This window comes from Neopsephotus bourkii, unplaced genomic scaffold (genome assembly GCF_033783945.1).
Source record: "Neopsephotus bourkii isolate Nb327-2 ecotype Australia unplaced genomic scaffold, CSIRO-AGI_Nbou_v1 NB_719, whole genome shotgun sequence".
Classification (NCBI taxonomy): domain Eukaryota; kingdom Metazoa; phylum Chordata; class Aves; order Psittaciformes; family Psittacidae; genus Neopsephotus; species Neopsephotus bourkii.
The window spans coordinates 2,989,143-3,011,965 of record NW_026901218.1 but is presented as its reverse complement, the minus strand read 5'-3'; the positions used below and the strand labels follow the sequence as shown (position 1 = coordinate 3,011,965).

General features: G+C 39.4%; 1 protein-coding gene across 4 annotated transcripts in view; it reads right to left on the bottom strand.

Annotated features, from left to right (window-relative positions):
- Positions 1 to 7,810: 7,810 nt before the first annotated feature.
- The window catches only part of ATXN7 (ataxin 7), a 67,039-nt gene continuing 52,026 nt past the window's right edge, over positions 7,811 to 22,823 (bottom strand). For all 4 annotated transcript variants that reach the window (XM_061354275.1, XM_061354276.1, XM_061354274.1 and 1 more), the window contains 8 exons: positions 15,850 to 16,102; positions 14,866 to 15,128; positions 14,015 to 14,097; positions 12,114 to 12,379; positions 11,520 to 11,718; positions 10,537 to 10,658; positions 9,307 to 10,258; positions 7,811 to 7,979 (listed from right to left, as the gene is read on the bottom strand). In XM_061354275.1, coding sequence (XP_061210259.1) covers positions 7,962 to 7,979; positions 9,307 to 10,258; positions 10,537 to 10,658; positions 11,520 to 11,718; positions 12,114 to 12,379; positions 14,015 to 14,097; positions 14,866 to 15,128; positions 15,850 to 16,102 — 2,156 coding nt within the window. In that variant the 3' untranslated portion in view covers positions 7,811 to 7,961. The remainder of the gene's footprint in view (positions 7,980 to 9,306; positions 10,259 to 10,536; positions 10,659 to 11,519; positions 11,719 to 12,113; positions 12,380 to 14,014; positions 14,098 to 14,865; positions 15,129 to 15,849; positions 16,103 to 22,823) is intronic.

The following is a 22,823-nucleotide window of genomic DNA, read 5'->3' as shown; positions in this document are numbered from 1 at the left end:
TGCTTGCTTTTTGAAGACTTCTGTGTTTTAATCAAAGGTGAAAAGTATCAGCTGTATAATAGTGAAGTAGCCAAAAAGTTTAGTTGAGATTGTGCCCTCTTGGCAGGACAAACTCCTGTTAGGAGAGGATTGGAGAAGGGGTAAGGATACAAGTGGCTGTGGTGAAGCTATAATACAACCACAAAACCTGTAAGGACTGTAACTTTGGGAACACCTTTACCTGAAGTAGCCTCTCCCTGAAGATTACACTTGCTAGCTGTTGAAAACAGTCAGCATATTAGCAAAGCCTTACACTTGTAGTTCCTTCCTCTGTTAGATGTCAAACTGATGGTACGAACAGTATGAGATCCCATTGCAGTTTGACACAACTGATCAGATGCTGATGGGGTGGGGGGGTACATGTCTTTCTCCACAGCTGCTGAGGAATAAAAGTCTCAAGCAGGCTGCTGCCATCCTGATGACACATGGGTTCTGACTGGACCAGAGCCTACAGCAGCAGGTGTTCCTCACCTGGCTTGGCTTGAGGTTTCTTGTCCCAAAAAAGTCTGTGACTTCGTTCTGTTTGATGCCACTGCACTTAGGAATTCAAGACAACGAGGCTAACACAGGCTTCACTCACTCAGGAGAAATCTTGCTGCTCTTTTAGCATAGCTAAGAGCAACAACAACAAACTAAACCAACAAAAAACCCCAAATGTCTGCTTTGTGTCAAAAATAAAGCATTCCTAAAGATTCCCAGTGTGCTGCAAGGTATCTGCAGAGCTTTTAATTTCAAAAGTTTATTCTGTCATCATTGTCCCCCTGTGGGAGCCAAGCATTTCAGAGTCTGGTGCTCTCTGCTCAGGTGGGTGAAAACACTGTTCAGAACAGGCACATGAATCCTACCAGAGCGAAGACCCCCTTTGACAGCCCTGCCTTGCTTGGGTTGTGATCTCAGCCTCTGTCCTGCGAAGGAGGACTCAGGAAGAGCTGCTTGGCAAAGCCTTTTGGGCCAAGAACTGTCAGGAAAGAGTCGTGACAATTTTACCTGAACAGTGTTAAGGCTTTGTGCAGCAGCTCAGCCTCCCGGCTCAGAATTGGAACACAATTCCGGATGGTTGTAGGCAGCACCTCCTCAAGTCCACAGCTGGATGCACAAAGCAGCTCTCTATATTGCTCTCCTGCAAAGAAGAAAACCTGATCTGGTACCTAGTTCTTTCCATAGAGTAGGAATGCTGAGGGCTCAGGGTGGTCATGCCTTGAGTTGATCGAAAGCACATTTTTTCCTATTCTTCCTTTTTTAACCGCTGCTTAAATTTCCACGTCAAATCAGAAGCAATGAGATTTCTGCTCCCTTTAAACCTTGAAATAGCTTCAAGTTACCTTTCACCATCCTGTGGTCATGTTGGTTTTACCACTGGTTTATTTCTTCTCATAATTTCCATTTACTTCACTGATTGTGAGCAGCGCTCCAGACAGAGCCATTCATGCCTCAGTCTTGACACCCTTCCATGGATTTATAGTCCACATGCCAAAGCTGTACATTCCCTCTCGTAATTTAAGCTCATGCAGTCCCTTGAACTAATGCCATTCTCCAGTTTCACTTCGCAAAGCTCACTTCAGATGAGGTGGCCAGAAGCAGACACAGATTTGGATGCATCCACTTCCCACCTTGCTCTGTCGTTGAGAGCTGTGGGGACGCAGAAGGGAAGGACAGGAGCTGGGGTGTTGCAGGGATGTTGTAGCTCAGCTACAATGGGCTTGAAATCTGTTCTGTGTGCAAACATTCTTTAGCTCCATTTCTTCTCTCACTGAACCCTGGGCTCCGAAGTTGAAGGTCCAGCCTTGCAGCAGGGAATAGGGCAGGGGGAGTGAGCTTAGCTGCAAAACGGAGGATGATCAGAGCACCTAAAGCACTGTCCCAGCCAGTGCTGAAAAAGCTTCTGTACTGACCTGGCTGCAGATGCCAGCTGCAGCCATTTCTCACAGGGTTGGACAGAGCTTTCTGACTGCATTTCTCAGCCCACTTTCCATCCTTTCCTGTAGGATTTGAATCCAGGTCAGTTCGAACAACTTCAGGAAAATTTCCAAGATTCCCCTTGAGTTTGGTGGGCCAGAAAACAAGTATATGCTGCTTTTCCCCAACCAAGATCCCACAGAGCTGCTTGTTAGGAACATATCCAGCAGCTAACAGTTCTGAGCCAAAGCACTGAGGAAAGCATTCAGACAAATCAAGAGTCCTGGGATGGATCCTGCAAGCCACATGTGTTTGATTATTTGTTGCAGCAGAACATGGTAATAATGAACCAACAGGAATTTGCATTTAAATAAAGCCAGTTGCAAGCTCTTGGTATTGGTTGTGGTTGGTACAAATAATGGCCTCAACATTAACAGGCGCCAGCTTCACACCCCTGCATCCAGAGCTGCAAGTGCTGTGGGTGCAGGACTGAGATTTAGGTTGTAATCTTTTGAGCCCAACACATCAGAAGGCAGCTGATGCCTTCAGGTTCAAAGGATACAGCCCCAGCTTCCACTTTAAACGCAAAGGGCACTGGAAATATGGTGTGCACACCAAGAACCTCTGACATTTGAGTCTGCATTGCAGGCCCTGGTCTCAAACTCCTGCATCACCAAGTAACTCTTCCCGATACAAACCAGGGTATTTTCCTGTGAGACAATCAGTGCCAAGACAGAAACTGCTTCTGCCCGTGTGAGTGAAGCCCACGTTCACTGGGTTTTGCTCCAGCACAGCATCAGAAGGTACTTTTCATGACAAACCCCTTTCCTGTACCAATTGAGTCACTGGGAGAAGGGATAACCCCCCGCAAGCAGCTCCACTCCCTGCCCTGAGGTTGGTGGGAGGACACCCCAAACCTGCCGAGCTCTGTGGAACCTCAAAGAGCTCAGAGCTCTATGGGATAAACACACCTTTTTACCTCTCTTTCTCCACCATTCCAAGTTTTAGAGGATGCTGAGCCCTGTATTGAATGTGAAGTTATCCCAGCTCTGAAGCAGACAGAGTCAGCTCAGACACTTGCCTGTCCTGCTGCTGTGCAAGCTGCCATCCCTGTGCATCACTTGTGCAGCTCAGCACACCCAGCTCCAGCACCAAACACGTCGCACAGCGCAGACACCAGGAACTGCTACTGGAAAGAGAGATTTGCAGTCAGGTGAGTCAAAACCTTCAGTCAACCCAAGAGGTAAATGCAGAAATATTAAAAGTACTCTACCCAGACAAAACAGAACCTGCCTGTTGCCTGAGCCCTGTTTGTATCTTGTAGCATTCATTCTGAACACTAAGGAAAATTTTGCTCTTACTGCTGTTAACCCAACCAAAGCAGGGGGAGAGAAGGCAGCATCGCCATGGGTGTAACCAGGAAGCCTGATCCCACCAGCAGGAGTTACCTGGCTCCACAAAATGCTCCTCAGGAGCTGTCCACTGCGTGTGAGTCCCGAGTCACACGCAGCAGAGGAACGAGTATTTAACCAGCTGAATCCACACACCAGGTCTTTAAACACTGAAAACACAAAGATACTTTTTTGGAAGGGGAGAAAAAAAACACTTAAAAAGGAAATGCGGCCATTCCCCACACCACACTTGGGGCTGTAAAAGCTGCTTCTCATGATCTGCTTTAGAAAACAATAAACAAGATAAAGAATGAATCTTAAGCAGCAAAATGTCCTCCGTACAGGAGAAATACTGCAGTGACAATGAGGGTAGGTACCTCCAGAAAAGGTACCCAGCCTTGCAGGATGTACAGATGCGATGCTGAGGAGCGGTGGCAGGATTTGCCCAGATCCAATCCTCTGAAATCAGCTCACGTAGGCACCAACACAGGTAATGTTTTTCCTTTTAATGGTGAAAGATTTTTAGAATGAAGCAGAAACATATCATGTATTCCATGCAACCAACCTCATTTATTGAAAAGTCCTAATTTTATTGCCTTGTTTAGTAACATGTTTGTTCAACAAACTAATCTTTTTGTCATGAAGCAAAGCACAACTTTTTCTTATAAATAGTATAAATTATTTTATTTACAGAAACTTGTTACAAAACAAATAGACTATATATTTCTTTTCTTCTTTTAAATATCCAAAGTAATTTTTTCTATCTCATGACATTTGTTCATGTACTATACAGCAGCCAACACAGGGTTCAGCTGATCAGATGCTCTTGATTATGTATACAAATTATCAAACTATTCACACATTTTACACAGGAGATTGCTTTTAGAACCAGGCTCAACACCGAGCAAGATGCTTTCAAGGCCTACATTCACATTGACATTATGTAGTGCTCATGTTAAAATCATCTTTCAAACGTAAAATATCTTTGCACAAAAGGTAAAAATGATTCTTTCCTGCTGAACAGCAAAACATTTATAAGAGTCTTTCTAAGCCCAATTCCCTCCTCCAGGACAGAATGAGTAAAAGACAAACAGAGAGATTCCTTGGCAAGAGAACTCTTACAGGAAGACGACTGCCTCAGAAATGCCATTTGGAAATCACATCTATTTCTGAATGCTTTTAAGAGGTACTTACTTGGGGTTTTGTTTTGTTTTCCTGGATACCAACTCTTTTGACCATCTTTTAGATTATTTATGAATACCATACTCCCCTTTTCCCAAAATGAGACTGAAATAGCTGGTTAACACCACATTTTCCAAACCCTTGGCATTACATTAAACACAAGTTATCAATGGGATTGTTCCAACACAAGGTATTCTAATGAAAAAAGGTTTTTAAAAAAAGTCACCAGAATCATTTGCTTTGTCATCTCGTTCATTTCAGAAAACACATATATATGTATGTGTGTACACATATACACACATACGCACACACATACATATACACATGCACACATATATACAGGTGGAAAAAGCAAGCTCCAAAGTTTCAACTGAACATTCAAGTCTTTTAAGGAGAAGCTGTCTATGAACAGTCCAAGCTTAAAACTAGTTTTAATCAGGCACTTTCAGTTTTTCCGTTAGTTGGAAACCACGTGAGACCCACACACGACGCACACACACGGACACTAAAGGGAAGAGAGAAGCAGTGTGTCACTTAGGAACTAAATGTAGTCATCCGGGAATCAGGCAACTGAGAAGTAATGCCAGCATTGACCGTGTGGGCTCTGACCCTGCACCCAGGATCCTATGGCAGAACCCGACCGCAAGGATGGATCGGCTCCCAAGACAAGGATGAGGGACACAGCTTTCACAGCACGGAGGCATCCCTTCACGTTGCAGAGGAGGCCTGGGAGCTATTGGCTTGGCAGTGAACCACTTCAAATGACAGAAAAAAACAGGTATTTGCTTTGCTTATTTTTTTCCTGTACTTTTTTCTTCTTTTTTTATTAATTAATTAATAAATAAATAGTAGATGATCTCAATTGTACCAAAACTGGATATAAGAAAAAAAGACCTGTGCAAAAATACATATTTAAATATGTACAATCAATTAACAAAATATGTCTTTTCTGAAATAGGGATACTTCAATATTTATAATAGAACAAGAAAATTCCAAAATAAAGATACAAAAGTATGGGGTTTTTTTTGTCTTTTTTCTTTTTTTCTTGTATAATTCTTTGTTCATCATTGCAGCAATTTTGTAGGTTAAGAAAACTGCAGGAGTCGTAATGTGAAGTTGGAAAGATTTATAAAAACTGTATCTCTTAAATTAATACCAAAATCTGTCTAGAAACAACCCAGCCACTGCAAATTCCATTTTGCATGGAAAAAATTAATTGTTAAGCTTTCTTAATTATTTACAGTAAGAACTATGTGATGATAAAAAAAAGCTCCAGGAACAATGTTCTGCTCATAACCAAGATCGAAAACATAATATTGAAGCAGGTCTATGCTCAAGGGCAGACAGGATTTAGGATGTTCTAACTCTTTACTCCCAACGTCTTCCAGCAACACAGGCACTGCAGAAGCAGCGATGGGGAATTCCGATGTTAACGTGGCTGCACGCTACCAAGGGAGCATGAGTTTGCCATTATGCTTTCAGATCAACAGAACCTTCAAAGACCAGAGGAGAGCTGGATCACAGACTCGCTAATGTTCAACCTTGGCCAAATTCCTGTTTCCTTTACCTCTGTGCCTATCAAGAGTCAATTGCACTTGTGACTGGCGCTATTCCGACATGGAAGCTCTGCCCCAGGGGCTTCATCGGAGCGTGGATTTCACTCCAATTTCTCTTTGTGGCATTACCACTTTGGTTCCTTTCACATTATCCCAATTGCAGTTGTAACAATCCTTTCAACAGGGCATCCTTAGGGGTTCCTGAAAAGTTGTCTATATTTAAGTTTGCATAATAAGTGTCTCTAAGTACATTGCTTTCTCAAATGTGATCTTTCTCATCAATTCAAAGCTAAAGTGTCTGCATAGAGGCTTCTTGTTACTTTGCTATAACAATGATTTCGTAGCAAGTTCAGGTAAAACTGAAAGCATCGTTAGGTAAACAACTATGCAACTGCTACTCAGAGTGGCTTTGGATTCCCTACTTGCCACCAGAACTGGGGAGAAGGCTGGGCTACGCAAACAATTGGACAGGCTCAGATTGTCTCTTCTCAGCAATAGCTGGTGCCCCTTTAAGGCAGGAAAAACCCCCTATCTTCTTGGTTAGGAATCTGTTTTCCTTTGCTTTGCCCCCTTTATGAAAGTTTAGGTCAGTTTTAAAACTTTACCTGATGTTTAAAAACTTAACAGAAACATCCAAGTAGATCAAATCATGACAAATAAGCCCTTTAGTGGAATTCACTTTTGAGGTGTTTTGGAGCAAGAGAAAAATCATTCATCAAAACTGACTGGACTATATAAAATTGGGTAAAGCCCCTTTACTCAGAAAGCCTGGGGTAGGCGTGGGATGCTCTGCTGCCAAATTGGCCTTTATTCCAGAACTGGGTAGTGGTTTTGAAGCATAACGTGTCAAAGACATAGTTGTACAAACAAGGCATAAAGCAACTGGCTTTTATGAGTTTTCTTAGAAAATATCTGAATACTTTAAAAAGGGCTGGTTTTACCAGCTGGAAGGCAAATCCAGCCTCATTTAACCAATACACGTTATTCCTTTTAAGTAACAAAGGCCTATGGTATACAGCATATGTCAATAAATACGTTCTTTGGGCATACAGTTTTAGAGGTTATTGGCCTTTGCCTGTTGGATGGTTTTGGATTCTTTTAAAAAACAAACCTAACTTATTTTCTTCTGCAACCAAATCTTATTCTAAAGAACAGAAAATAAGGTTTGTATAATGCTAGTATAACATTTTTATACTTGTTTTTTAAGCAATGGCTTCAAATAAGTTTCTTTTCTGGGTTTTGTTGGGTTTGTTTTGTTGCTGTCTTTTTGAAACTCCTGATAGCTTCTTATCCCAAATTACTTGCAAAAGGCTGGGCAAAACAGAGTAGTTTTTTAATTGTGCTATTTTTATATTCCATTAAAGGAACATTGCTATAAGAACACTAAAGCCATATTCCCTTCTCGAGGGCTTCTTTCCCCTGTGCCTCACACATTTTTCCCCCTTGTCACAGGGTCTTCTCCATTGAGGGTGTCTGTCTGGTTAGCTATCACCTACAAAAGACACCATCAGTATAAAAATAAGTCCACAATAACGTTTATTTCCTCACAGAAAACATTCCTTTGCCCAGCCAGTCTATGTCCAATAGTGGTAAGATGATGTACTCCTGTAAGTAAAATCTCACAGATTTGTAGCAAACAGTCCAGACCACCGTTAACACTGATAAGAACAATGATGTGGCTGAACTTCATCCAGTGTCCATTTCTAGTATATTCGCTGCTACAGACATGGCTTCAGGGAAATTTCTTGTTTAAGTGACAGTCCAGTAGATTTCCACACCTGAGGACCATGGGAAGTTGGGAAAACTCAAGGCATCTTGGAGTCCAGAAATCCAGATGGAGGTTTTGCTTGTAGTGAAAAGTGTCCAGTTTGTTTCTCACCGTGGTGCATCCAGCTATCAGGGACGTGCCTTTGGCTTTGGAACAAGCAAAAGAAAGAGAAGGATGAGTGAGGCAGCTGTTAGAGCAGGTTCCTTAAAAGACATATTCTGGATAACAAGAGCATATTTTGGAAAGCATCAGCAGAAACAATGTGATACATATGAGGTTGTATCCTCCGAGATGTTGTATGTAACAACATGAGGTTGGCTCCTCCAAGACCTGATAATTCTCAAGCTAAAGCTCTTTAAAGTTACAATGATTTCAGACAGGATTTCCTTCCTTAATTCACCTCAAATTATACTTCTCCTTTATACTACATAGTTGAAAAAGAAACTACTAGGTAAGTTCAAAAAGAAATTCAGCCTCTGAATGCTTCTTTTTTGTTACAGTGAACACAATATAATGGTGAAAAATCTTCATCTATGGCTGAAACTGAAAAGTAAGAAACCATTCTGAAGCAGATCTTCCTGACCTTCCTCTGGGTCCTGCAGGGACCCAGACATCAGGTTATCAGTACCAGGGGAAACAAAAAATTTCTTAGCTTTTCAAACACAAAATGTAGTTCTAAAATTCCATCTTCTGTCTTCTCCTCAAGCTTTATCAAATATTTTTTTCCCCTCCAAGTGCTCCTACAAGTCAATTTGAATAGTATTGTTAAGAAGCCTGAGCCACCAGTTTCTAAATTCTCATCCTAACTTACAAGAACTTTCTCGCCCAATAGATTACTTTTCCAGTGCAATTTATCTAAAAACAAAAAAAAAAAACAACAAAACCCTAAACTAAATTTTAAAATGGTATCTTGTATATTCAGATCTGCTTCCTTTATAGTAAATCTATTTCCTTTATTGACCTAAAAGGTTTCTATCTTATTCATAACATTTAATCTCGTTATTACTAAGAAGTTAGTCAATGACACCTTGGGATAATAGGTTTATTTTATCACAGTATCACAGTTCTGTTATCAGCAACATTATGTTCCATTTTGTAGAATGTTTATAACTGACACAGAAACAAGAAGTCAGGCTGAGACACAGCTCAGTTCCATGGCTGGCTGGCATGATTTACTTTTAAAATCATTGGGTTTTTAAATGTGAGGACTGGATTTCACCTAAGAGCAGTTCAGAGGCCACATCTAAGGAACAATTTAAAGTTAAGTTTAGAAGAAATAAAGCTACACTTTATGAGAGTGTTTAAAAAAATGTACTATAAAACCACTTTAAATGAGTAGTGGACAACTAAGAGAACTATTTTTTACTTGAATAGGATCTGAACTTGGCTTGTTAATAATTAAAAGAACACATGCAATAAAAGCAAGTGAAAAGGCATGTTCATCCTGGCTCACTTCAAGAGAAAATTTCATACCTGATGAAAAAGAGAATTGTTCATCAGTCCTTGTGTCCCTGGGATTGCACCAGTGTGTTTTGCATGAACATTGTTCACCGATGTCAATTTGGCAACTTTATTTGCTTTGCTGCTGCTGCTGTTTATGCTGCTTGAACCAGGTGAGCACTTTCTTTTCTTTCCTATTAATTTGTCAAGGGAAGTATGCGAATGTGAAAAACTGCTGTGTGAATTTACAGTCAGCTCACTGGATTGATGAACAAATGGCCCTAGGGAGAGCGTGGAGTCGCTGCTGTTCATCATCACACTCATTCTCTTTATCGATTCTGCAGGGCTTCCAGTTGGAGGACCCCTCCCTGATTGGTCATGTTTGAGGCTAACAGAGTTAGCTTTGCTAGTCATACAGTTGAGGCCAACGCTGTGGGACGAAGCTGTCACTGATGGATGATAGGAGGTCCCAGAGTTTCCAGAGTTAACCACACAGTTTTTCCTAAAGGATTCCGTGGAATGAGAAGGTGCTAGCAGTGCGGAACTATTTTTACGCTTCTTTCCTGAGCCACCACTGCTACTGACACTGCCGGTGCTGTTACAGGTGCCACTGCCAGCAGAAGATTCCTTAGGTTTAAAAGATTTGCTGGATTTCATTTTCTGAGGTTTGCTGGGCATAGGTGAAGGTACAGAGGAAAGCACTGTAGGTGTTGAAGGGGATGAAGACACTTGTCTTGATTGCATACTGCAGACAGGATCCACTGCACCCAAAGTAGCAGGATTGGCATTTAGTGTTGTTCCATGTGATGGTACCGATTTATTATTCAGAGACACGCAAGAAGGAGATACCAATGCTGGCGATGACATAACCGTGGTGGGTAAGAGGAAACCTGCTGCATTGACACCGTACTGCGAAGCAGGCGTCGAGTTTGTCCGATGAGGTGCACGAACTGATGCTGTGTTACTGGCTGCTGGAGGAATTTTCCTACAGGTGAACAGAAAAACAAGTGAAAACCTATGGAGCTAGTGTTCTTTGGAATAATATCAAGTCTAACAATGCTACATTAAAGTGTGTCGAGGCTGATTAATGCCACTAACATTATATTAAACTGACAGTTAATTGTTCCAAAATATGTAAAGCAGACTACCAGCTATAGATCCAATTAATCTGAACACAAGGTTACTGTTCTTTAACCAGAACCACAGGTTTCACATATTTCTACAAATACCAAGAAGAATAAGGAGTCTTTCAGTTCTACTCACTTCCACATCTGTGAATTAATATGCTTCTCCAACATGAAGTCAAGTGCACATCGAATATGGTTCCACCGCTTGTCAAACACGTAATAACCTCTTCCAATCTGCTGACTACCAAATGTGCAAAACTGGAAAGAACAGATTTTTGTTGGTGTTTTCTACTTTTAGTAACAACTCACTGAATAACAGTTTATTTACAAATAAATCCTGCTAAATGAGTATGTTTTTAGATGTTTAAGATTAAAAAATATAAATTACAATTTTTATTTCTATGGTGTAACACCATTTTTATTATGATCATTTTCTTCCCTTCTGATACTCCCATAACTACGACCAAAAGCAGTGGTCAAAATTAATTGCCTCTGATTGAACAAGGGAAGGATATCAGTTTGAGTTTATATAAATACATATACATGTAAGATCTACTTCTGAGGAGCTATCAGCTCTCTGCTCATAGTCTGTATTTTTCTGCAAAGGAGATATTTTTTTATACAGGCAAGGCAATAAAGCTTGTGCTTTTAGACTAAGCTTTTGTCAAGACTCAATTATTAAACCAACACATCACTGCTACCTGTACTGTGATGAATGGCACCTGAAGTAAAAAACTGTGTGCATGAATGGGGTGGGGGGGTGCAGGCTGGGGGGAGCAAGTCCAGTAACAAAATCTCACCCAAAGGGCACTGTTTACATGTTTTTATTCCAAACCCACAGCCCTTTAAAGCAGTTACCAATTTGATCCTCCATGTTTTGTGTTCTGATTTCTTTTGGACTTTGAGGAAGTGATCTGCAAGCATAGTTCTTTAGCACATGTATTTTAGAAGTACAGCTAAACCTTCACTGCTTACTATGCAACAAAATGATTTTCTTAAAATCCAGGGAAAGCCCCCAAGCATATCCAATACAAAACAACCCCTAAACCCCCCTCAAGTAATTTGTTTGCAAGTTCAGAGCCAGTGAGAGACCAAGGTTAAGTTTTACTGGGAACGTACAGCGGCTGGTTGAGGATGATGACCTGAAAAATGACAATCCAGTTTTTCAACAGGCTCTTCTTTTTCATCACATTCGCCCTCATCACTGGATAACCGAGATGCTGGCTCAGCTGCAGGCAAGGGAGGGTGCGGGGACTCGTGGACAGAAGGAGACTCACTAGGGGCATTTCCACTGTGCTGGGCTGGACAGCCTGGAGGCCTAGGCAAGGCAAGCAGGAAAGGTGTTACTGAACTAAATCTAGTTAAAAATTCCAAGCTTAAATGCTTACTACTACCAACAGAAGGAAATCTACATTAACAGATCTCCGGTATTTTCCAGAGTCTTATAATACATCCGCTGGTACCCCTGGAAAAGCAGCACTGCCCAACCATTGCTGAACCGTCAGCAGTCAGCTGACACTGCTTTTACTATTTCAAACACCAAACCCTCCTTGCTAGGAGTTACAGCTCAGCAGGTAATTGCTAATTGTACAGTCACCAGGCCCAGAGCAAGAATTCTTCCCTGTCCAACAGATCTGTATCGCTCTTTCAAAATCCACCTGATGAAGCTACCAGTATTAATTTCATACCATGGGATCTGCAGGTTTTTCTTACCTTGGAAGACTGGGGGGGTGAGGTTTGGGTTTGTTAGGTAATAAAGGCTTTGATTCTGTAAGAGTAACTCCATGAGAATTTTGGTGCAGCTCCTGGGAAGTTTTAGTAGGTGAGGGATGTGGTTCCCTGAGAGGGGGCATCTGCTGATGATGATCCGAATGTCGAAGAAGCTCCTTTTCCCTGGTTTTGCTTTTGTGCTCAGCTAATAACACATCAAATCGTTTTCTTCGACCCTGTACAGCCCTCCGCTGGGTTAAGGAATGTGTCTGCAAAACCATGAATAAATCATTAATCCCAGGCTATTAGATGTGTGGAAATCAAACACTCAAAGCATGTGTCTAGAGCTCTGAAACAGAAAATTGTCACATTCATGGTTTAGCAAATAAACAGAAGAATCATAGAAACCAAACTAAGATTGCTGCATGGACGACGATATCCCTGTCTGATAAAAGTAAAAGGCTTCTTTCAAATTTCTTTCTAAAGAAGAAGCTGCCAAAGTTCTTCTAAGGTTAAGACTAGAACCAAAAATATTTTTCACACTGGTATTTTAATTGCCAACTACTGCACAAACAAACATACTGAGTATGTACTTTCACTTACAAAAATATTTAACACAATATTTAAATCTAATGAAAGACATGAAAAATATTTGGAAAAATACTTTGCTTCCTTCTGCATAATAATATACTCCTTAAAAACTAATGCTATCAAATAGATACAAAGGAATGCAAAACAACAGAGCAGAATGCAGAGTGAGACCTCTGCGTATCCTGAATGCTACATGTAATATACGTGTTTATATGGCACGAATTCTAGGTGAAGTGAAAGAGATGGAAGTTATTTTTCTGAATTCTTAATTCACATACAATACCTTTTTTCACATGGTATAAAAGTTTTCCTTGGGTCAATTTTCATAGGCAAAAATTACCATCATGTAATTCAAACACAAACAGCTATTCCAACAGGAAAAATGTCAGCAGGTATAATGTAAGGAATTGCTGAGAAGCATTTTTACTTCATTTCTACTTTACATTTTTGATTTGCCTACATCTCTTGTAAAATCTTGAAGCTTTTCCCTTCTTTAGTAGCAAAACAATTGCCTCCCCCTGCAATTCCAAAAGGGCAATGTGTTCAAGTTCAGCTCCTCTGGCACATCAGGACCAGCTTCATTTACCTTTGTTCTGTAGGTGTTTTATTTACCAGATGATCCCCCTACTGACAGTTCGGCTGCTTTGAACAGTAGGTGATATTACACAGTTGCAGGGATCTAGATTTTTGGTTCCTTGGGACTGATACCTCTCCACATCTGACTCCCCAAGATTTTTGAGCCAGAGGACACATTTCATCTGATCAAAAAGATTTTATGGGTTGTTTAATTTAGAGTTACTAACTCTAAAACTTATTTCTGGGTTGGCTGTAGTGGTACATGAGGCAGCATGAGCACTTACACTAATACCTCCTAAGTATCTGCTGCAGACTTTGCTGGGGGGAAAGGAGAGGAGTTTGATTTACCTAAATCCTGCATAAACAAATACTTTCAATGCTCATGACAAATTTTAAAATTCATCATTTATGACCCAAAAGGTATCCCCAAAAAGATCATGCTGACCCCCTACTACCTACACGCAAAGGAACATAATCTGCCCCATGTCAATATCCATGTTTAAAAGGTTTATACAAAAATACAAACCTCCGAGTTACTTTAAAAAATAAGTCTTTGATAAATCATTAACTGAACATCAAAAACTATTCCTTCTCAGTTTTGGGCAACGTATTTTGAGAGGTGCCATTTACAGTGGTAATTACTGACAGCAGAAATCTTGAGTTTTCCATTTGCTGTCATATTCCTCAGGAAATTGAATTAAACTTTCCACAATTTTCTTCTGATTTCGATATCCTACCTTGCATGTCAAAGACCTAGTACAAGGTTTCCTGGTTTCCACATCTATGACACCACAGTATATATCAGGATCAAATTCTCTCTCTGTCAAAGGAACACAGTATTAAAAAGTTATCAAAAGACATTGTGAAACACTAACATCTATTTTCATTATAAAAATTAACCAGACTGGAATCTGTTTTCAAATGCAACACAGGCAAATGTAGCAAAAAAACTGCACAATAACACTGCACACAATATTGTCTACACTCTCAGCAAGCTTATGGTGTGCTGAGATAAGATCTCAAGTCTACAAACAGAATGGAGAAATTCACAGCTATAAGAGACCCTGAAGGAGGAGTAGATCCTACATTTTAGGATTAGAGTACACCACCAGTATGAACTATTGGTGTTCATATGGTGGCTTTTTGGGTGTTGAGAACTTTTCTACCATTCCACTAACACTCAAAGTTACTGTGCTTAAAAAGTGTAAAGGTCAGACAGGGTTTCCATTTTTTAAGGTGCTAGTCATTCCATTTGCTATGTACATTTTGGATCTTCCACATGGAAAGAAGGAAAGGAAAATACTTAAAGATAGTAATTCAATGTAATTTTATAACTGTAAGAACTGACACACCTTAGAGGTCTGTATGGTTTCTGAAAGCAATATCCACATTTCAAGTTGTTTGTGTTCTTTAAGAGTATGTCCCGTTATAGATTTAAATTCTAACATATAAACCATATATAAATACAAGTTAATGCTATAAAAGTGCTTAATTTACTTCTGAAGCTTATTTCTATATATTCTGTGTATGGGTTTCTTTAGATACACTACTAAGAGGCATATAGCAAATAATAATTAAAAACAATTACCTGACAATCTTTTATGTAAAAATTTCCTATTATTTGTATTTTCTTCAGGTTTCTTTTCCAAAAACGGAGGCACAGAGAGAAGACCTTTACCATTCAGTATCTGTCCAGGGGAAGGCAAGGGTGGCTTTGGTATTGAGGGACAATTAAGGCCAGTCTTTATTGAGGAAGTCACAGTAGTAGAACAAGTTGGACCAACAGCAGCTTTCAGTTGGGCACCATCTATCTTTGGATGAATCTTTTCCACTTTGACAGATGGAGTCATACTATTATTCATGGAAAAAAGAAAAGGGGGAAGAAATTGAAAACTACAGTCATAAATTATAAATGTACTTAATATGTTATTACTCAACACTACTCCGATCTATTCACAATGCAAATGGAGGCCTTCCTCCTTTATTCCCAGATTTTTTGTTCTTATCTTTGTTTTCACATTTTTTACCATGTCCGTAATCTCTTCTGACCTCTTTTCCCCATTTTCTTGTAAGCATTTGAGTGAGTCATCAGAGACTTCAGAAACAGTTACTTGGATTCACAAATAAACCTATTACCAAAGCAACTGGAATGAGCCAGTTGTGTCCAGTGAGAAATGCCCCGTTCTGTGACAGTAAATTATATTATCAGTTGTGTAGTCTCATGTGTGCAGGTCAAAACTCACCTGAATCAGAGCTAGAACTCCCTTATGATCAAAGTGCGCACAGCAGATTGAAGAATCAAGAGCCTCTAATAAAATGGCTTGTATTTACACTGATTTAAGATGCAGCTGTGCAAGAGTTCTTGTTCAACATAGTCATGTTATATCATTATATATATATATCATAACATATATAACATGATCATGTTATAATCTTAGACTAGGCTGCTGGAAAAGATCTGGAGGCGTTTAAAATGATTTCATACAAACTCCTCTGAAACACAAAGGAAATTCTACTGATATAGCAGTGTCTATGCAATAACATTTAGTTCTTTGTCAAAAGGCATACTCACATTTTATCATGGGGAACTTTGCTGTGCTGTACCGAATGCATTAACCTGTTGTTTCCGCTCATCTGCAGCTTGTCTTTGGGTGATTTCAACAACTTGGAATTTGATGATGATGCACTAGTACCTCCACTGGATGAACGATTGCTCCCACTTCCACAGCTACCTTTGTTTTTTGAAGGGAAGGATGAAATGAGGGAAAATACTGAAGAGGAGGGAGGAGTCAAAGGTGGCTTGCTGGAGGAGCTGTGTCTTCTTTCTGAAAAGGAGGAAGAAAAAGGGATTTTAAGCTCCCACACAGAAACAATTCTCAAATATTTCATGTTGTCATTTACTCCATTAACATTTTTCCTTTATTAGCCTGGGAGGTCCCCTGCCACACACAAAGCACACAGAATTCAAGCCTCACTCTAATCCAGGAGGTTCCACTCACTGCTGGTCCCCAGCTGGTTATGGGAGTCTCTTTTAACTTTGCGAGCTACATGCCTCAGTCACTAAAGCCTCGCTTTTAACAATGCTCCCCACTTTCCATCTTAAAGAACAAGAAAGTGAGAATGAAACCTAGACCTCAGACACACAAAGCAGAGAGACCCCTAACCTCCAGCCAAACAAGCTTAAATGTATTTCCTCAAAGGATAACAATTTGTCTCCTAATGGTCAGTATTATACATATTAATATGTTTTAACTTTGACTTCATAACAACCTTTTGGTATGGTCTACTAGACCTTCAGTGTGAGAACACCCCTGAGAACAATACCTGAAGTACTGACTACAGCGGATTTTGGGGTGTTGTGGTGGTTGCTTTTTGTTTGCTTTGTTTTCCTCTTATTAATTCTATAAGATTTCTATTTCCTCTAAAAAAAATAAAAATAAAAATCTGAACATCTGAATTGAGAGTGGTCAGGTTCCATCAATGAATGTGTTGGCAAATACATTATTTAATGTTAAGACATTAATATATTGCTAGCATCAATTCAGTTAAAATATTAAAGTAATTACAATTAATTAAATCAGATCTATAAAGTATATAATTAATTGATGCATTTAATGGTATTAATTACTATATTTGTTATTACTGTAATTATATAAAAATGTAGCTCTTTGGAACAATGAATTCCCAGTCACAGCTCCAGGGAGCCCCCAGTTCTGCCTACACATGGACACGTTAAATGACCTTTTGCTCAACTGATACTTGGGCACCTGAGTTTCCTCGATGATCTCTGTAATCAACACCTGCTTAAGAGACATCTGGTAATCAAGTATATGCAAACCTCAGATCTAAGTGAGACTCAAGAATTAGCAGGTCCATCAGAGGAGTGGAAATGCACCTTTCACCTCAACAGCAATGACACCTCTTCCTCAGCCAATTGATGTTAAAGGTGCCCAAATCCACCACCCCTCAATCCCAGGATCAGTTTACAGATTTTGACTTTAATTTCAGTAAACTGTGAAAGAAGCAGGCTACTCATGAAGTTACAACTACTTCAAGAGTGAAAGTCAAGTCCAGTGCAACCTGTATGAAAAGCTGTAGCACTCCTGAAAATAGAAATTAATACATCCATCTTCTGCTTATATGAGCTATTTTCATGTTATGAGCAAGCTGGTCTAGTGGAAGGTGTTAGGGGTTTGGAACTAGATGATATTTGAAGTCCCTTCCAACCCAAACCATTCTATAATTTTATATCCCCCGCTATCCTCAATACAGCAAACACTCAAATGATGACCAACAAGGACTCCATTCATAGCTGGAAGCCACCAAACAAGTCAGCACCAACCCTGCACCAATGTCATGAGGCACATCACCTGCAAGCAAGATTAACAGGGTGCAACAGCAAGAACCAGAAGAAAAAAAAGTCAAGCCACTCCAGCAGTGCAAGAGGAAGACACAGGAATCTTAACATCTAGCAACCTTCTTACAGAGGTGGGGAAGCAGTGTTTTAAATACGTTCATTAGTTATGGGAGGGGAAGGAAGGGGAAAGCATAAGAGCTTTGACTGGAATAGGAAACTCCAGTCAAGAAGCATCTCAGAGACTGAACCATATGATGTGTTTCTCTGTTTAACTGCACAATGGGTGCCACCTAACGAACCTTCGGCAAGAGAGTCATCAGTTCTTAATTAGTGTTTACCAAAAAGCTCTGAGAGGTCATGTGAAATGCCTGACAGAAATAAATCACTGCATTTATGCATCACCCATGTCAAGAAACAACTACTTTAAAATGACAGTGCTCAGAAATAGTTATTTGTGATACTCAAAGTCATCTACTTAGGTTTCTAGAACCAGAAGCCATTAAAGGGTTTGTAAGTGAAGTATGTTAGCACACTGACGTTCTAGTAAATAGCTGTGCTTTTAATATGACGTACTGCTTATTGCCAAATGTCTTTTTATAGTAACGGCAAGAATCCCCAAGCAGCTTTGATAAGTTACTATTTGAGGGCCATTAGTTCAAGCAATGCTACACCCTGTCAGATTATTCTGTGAGATAATGAGAAAAATTGTTCAATTCTCTTCCACCTTCTGTATATTTAGAAAATTCAAAGCCCAAGTTTTTACCACAGTTACAAATAATCTCAATCCAGTGGATGACTAATGCAATCATTGGGAGGTAAATGTGGCTTTTTTTTAAGGAAGAGAGGGTGTTACTTCCTTGGCAGATGAGAAGGGACTAGAGTAAGACTGGTATCTCCTTGCATCCCCATCATGAGCAATAAACTAGACAAAATATTCATCTCAGCTATTAATCCAAATGATATGAACACTTTTTTCTGGCAGCTTCAAATGCTACTGTTCTAATACTGAACTGTTACTGACTACTGTTTTTGTATGAACATTTCACAGCACCAGTCTCAAACAAGTGAGTTAATACCAAAACAAAGTGTTTAAAACTGCTGCTAATGAAAAAAACCCAAATAAAACAGAGAGAATTTCTATTCTACAGACAGATACACAATTTGGAACACACACAATTTCTGAAAGAGATGTTCTAAGTCTGTGAAATCTTCAATCGCTCCTTCTGTACATAACCATGACCTGTGTAATTTATCAACAAAAGGAAAAGACTTTTCAGCTCATTTGTCATAACCTGCCTGGACATGTTTCAAGTTGACTTATGTAGAGGTGGAGCTGCTACTGGGATTTATTTTGGCCTTTTTATAAACGTCATGTTTTCAAGTTAAATCTGCTCAAGGTTTCTTTTGTGCAGCATCTGAAGACTACTGGTGCCTCACCTTATTCCAGAAAGCTAATAGTTTTGAAACCAGACATGTGTTAGCATGGCAATCTTGATCTGATGAATCTATTTATTGACAGACATAGTCTTTTAATGAAAAAATTACTACACAAACTGTCACTGAATAATGAAGACCACCATGCTTATTATGCTAAGCATATTATAATGATAAATTCTACTAATCATCTGCCAATCTAATACAGTTCCCATTTCCCATTAACTCTGACTCAGCCTGAAAACATTAAAAAATATAATTATCTTCAGGTGTTCAGTTTTCATATTTTACAAGTTAGCATTCATGTCCTTTAATAATATTTCTTGAGAGAAAAACAACTTTTTGATGTCACGATTGCTTTTGCAACACATCAAAGTGATATTTCAAATACTGTACCTATGGAACACGGTTCTAAACTCTAAAATTTCAGGTAGGATTTTGTCATTGGTTTTGGTGTTTTGTTTTTTTAAATATCAGAACTATCTAAGTTTTGGTTATGGAAAAAGAACTGGGAAGCCTTCCTTTATCCCATAGCACTGGGTAGAACCTGACCTAAAACGAAAGCTGCATTCAATGCTAAACCTTACCAGACAAATTTCTCCCCTTAAATACCTTTGCATTTATGTCACATCTTTGTGATCCTAAGTAGAAGGCCTGTATGGAAAGTCAGAAAGCTGTGAGAAGAGATGGAATCACACACGGCAAAGGTTGCCTCTGCTTGGTGACCAGGATGTGTGTTATCTACCGATTTTGACAAATACAGCAAAGAGGTTTTGTGCTACTAGACAAGAATTAAATACGCATACTGCCAAAGAACACAAAACTTCCTGATGAAATGGACATTGATAATACAAATCTCAAGAGCTTTTAAAAAATACAAAGTTATACAGCTTCACTTGGCCCTTAGTCTGGCTGCCAATTTTCTTGGGTTTAAAATCTTATTTTCCATTGTGTATTTGCTACTAAACTTGCACTAATTTCTGACAAAACGCTAAAAAGTAACCTGGAAGGTAAACAAAAACAAGGGGAAAGAAAAAAGGAACATTTCTTACCCTGTTTGGCTACTACTACTTGTTTTTCCATCAAGGAATAAACACTTGGACTTACTGTGATTAATAACTTCATTTATTTTATTAAAATAAAAAAGATACGCCTTTATAGAGAAAAATATTGTTTTTCATAAAATTTTACTTTCTTTGCTGTATGCCTAACAACAACATCAAAAAAAGAGTAATAATACTCTAAACATTCCTCCCAAGTCTGCACTTAGTTCCCAAAATGTAGGAAGTGTTTTCTGTTCATTCTGTCTGGGCATCAATTAATAGCTTTGGGCAGCAAATACAGGATGCACAGATCAAATTTCATAAACCCTTGGGGTTTTTATACTCACTTCTTACGTAAGTGCTGGGCAAAAAGTCAAACTGACCTGTGTCAGTGCAAGCAAAGCTGTCGTTACAACTGAAGCACACCCGAACACACGGGTTTAGTTCAGTGAAATATGGAGCAACTTCAGTTAGCAGTCAGAAAAACAGCTTGAAAATAGGTTTAGCCTGAGTGTGTAATTCAAGAATATAGAATTAGATGTCTATACTGAAACAAAGCATAATGATAATTTCATGTTGAAGAAACTATTCTTTCATACCACTGTCTCACCTGAGCATGATAAAAGTGCAATTGAAAGCAAACATTTTTCTCCATCCAAGCTGCTGCTTCACTTGTCATTTGAGAAATTTAGTGCAGCCACATTAAAACAAACATCTTTCACCTGAGGATATCATCTGTTTTCTGTCAATATGGCTATTATATTCCTAGAGTAATTGTGGAGAGCAAATTAACTTGATCTAATTTCTCCAGAAAGATCAGATCCGTGGCCTGACAGGAGAGCAGGGACACTGCTGTGGAGGGGCATTTCACCAGAGCACCAAACCTTACTCAGCAAGCAACTAAAATCCCTTTTGTGGCTCTAACTCAAACGATCATGTTGGGCTCTGACTCACCATGACACAGGAATAAGAAAAACATTAGATCCATGAGGATTTCACAGGGGAAACCTGGGAGCTAAATCAGTCATGAGCATAGCAGGCAAATTACTCTTCCTTTGATGCCTCCCTGGCAGCCGCAGCTGCTTGGGAACAATCGCCTGTGTGGGATCTTGATCTGCTGCTCACTCACTTATTGCTGCTTCATTATCCTGCTCTAATCACAGGGGCTAGATACCAAGGATTCTGTCTTAATCTTCCACTGATGTCCCTTTAATCACCCCATCAGTTCTGTTTGCACTGTAAGTCAGGATGAGGTCACTCCATCTTCAAATGTGCAGTGTTTAAACATACACTGAGCAGAACAGACAGCATCCAAACGAAGCTGTATTCTTCACTCCAGTAAAGAAAGTTACAGAAAAGAATATTTATAGAGTCCAAGCTATCAGTACAACAGACTGCCAGGGCTTGATTGGCACCAGTACAATCTGTCATGTCTCTAGAGAGAATTCTTCTATTTCATAAAAAAACCCCACACTGGTTTGCAACTGGCAGCTGATATTATTGTTTACCACTCAGTGTTAGCAAAACCACAAAGAGAATCTGACGGACAGTCGTGTATGCTTACAGCACTTCATTCACAGAAAAATAGCAGGTTAGCAGAAGAGAAAGGAAAATAGAGTGTATCATTTATATCACAGCATACCAAATGCAAGTCAGGGTGGCACATACGAAAGCATTATGTTGCTTTATGTATTTACATCAATTGCCACCATAGCTTTTACTTGACTAGAGTTCTTCTGTATTATACATAAATAGCAATAGGTATAAATAATTTATCTATTTAGGGTTTTATAGTATCTTTTATGCATGTAACTATGCCAAGTAAGCAGTACTGATGGAACCTTACGTCCTGCACTTCCTCACTTTAAAAGTACCCGGCACAACTGCAGTAGCAAATATTTCTGTTGCCTGTGTAGATACCATCACGTAAAGAGACAGTTAAGCTACTTAAAATGTGTCTCTTCTCAAGTGTCTATTAAAATACAATACCTCAGCAATTCTGAAGAGTGTATTTTAAACCCCAGATTTATCCTCCATAAGTTGGTATGTTAACAGGTTTGCTTTGCCTAGCAGAGATTTAAACATGCTGGTTTATATATATATTTTACATTACACCTTCACCACATATGTGCTACAGCATTATTCAAAGACAGTCTTACATTTACATTGAGATGGTTAATACCCAAGAGGTTAAAACAGGACCAAAAGTTAAAAGTCATACACTAGAGAAAAACATAACTATAGAGATCAATGATTTTTAAAATTCCCTATAAAATGTTCTTTCACATTAAAACAATTCATGGAGGCTTCAGCTTGGTAAGGGCCGTAAAACATTTACCCTCACCCACAATGAGAACTTAGAAAATGACCTTCCACTCAGAAAATCTTTTGTTGAAGCTAAAAGACAAATAAAGCCAATACATCAAGATCTTTCTAATTGCTGACTGGGTAAGCTCCAAAGTTATTTGTCAGTTCCTAGGACACTTTTACTTCTCACATGAGGGCTGTAACACCACTAAGCTTTACATGTCTGTCATCTGTTTTCTGCATCCTTGTTTAAATGACACTGTCAGTGCATCTAATTCCCACTCTGCTGTCCACTGCTCCTCATCCTAGCAAAGGTTCCACTGTTGCAGGTACAAATTCCTGCACCATTCCCTTGTCATTCATCTCCAAAATACACACTACAAGCTTCCTAAAAGGCATAAAATA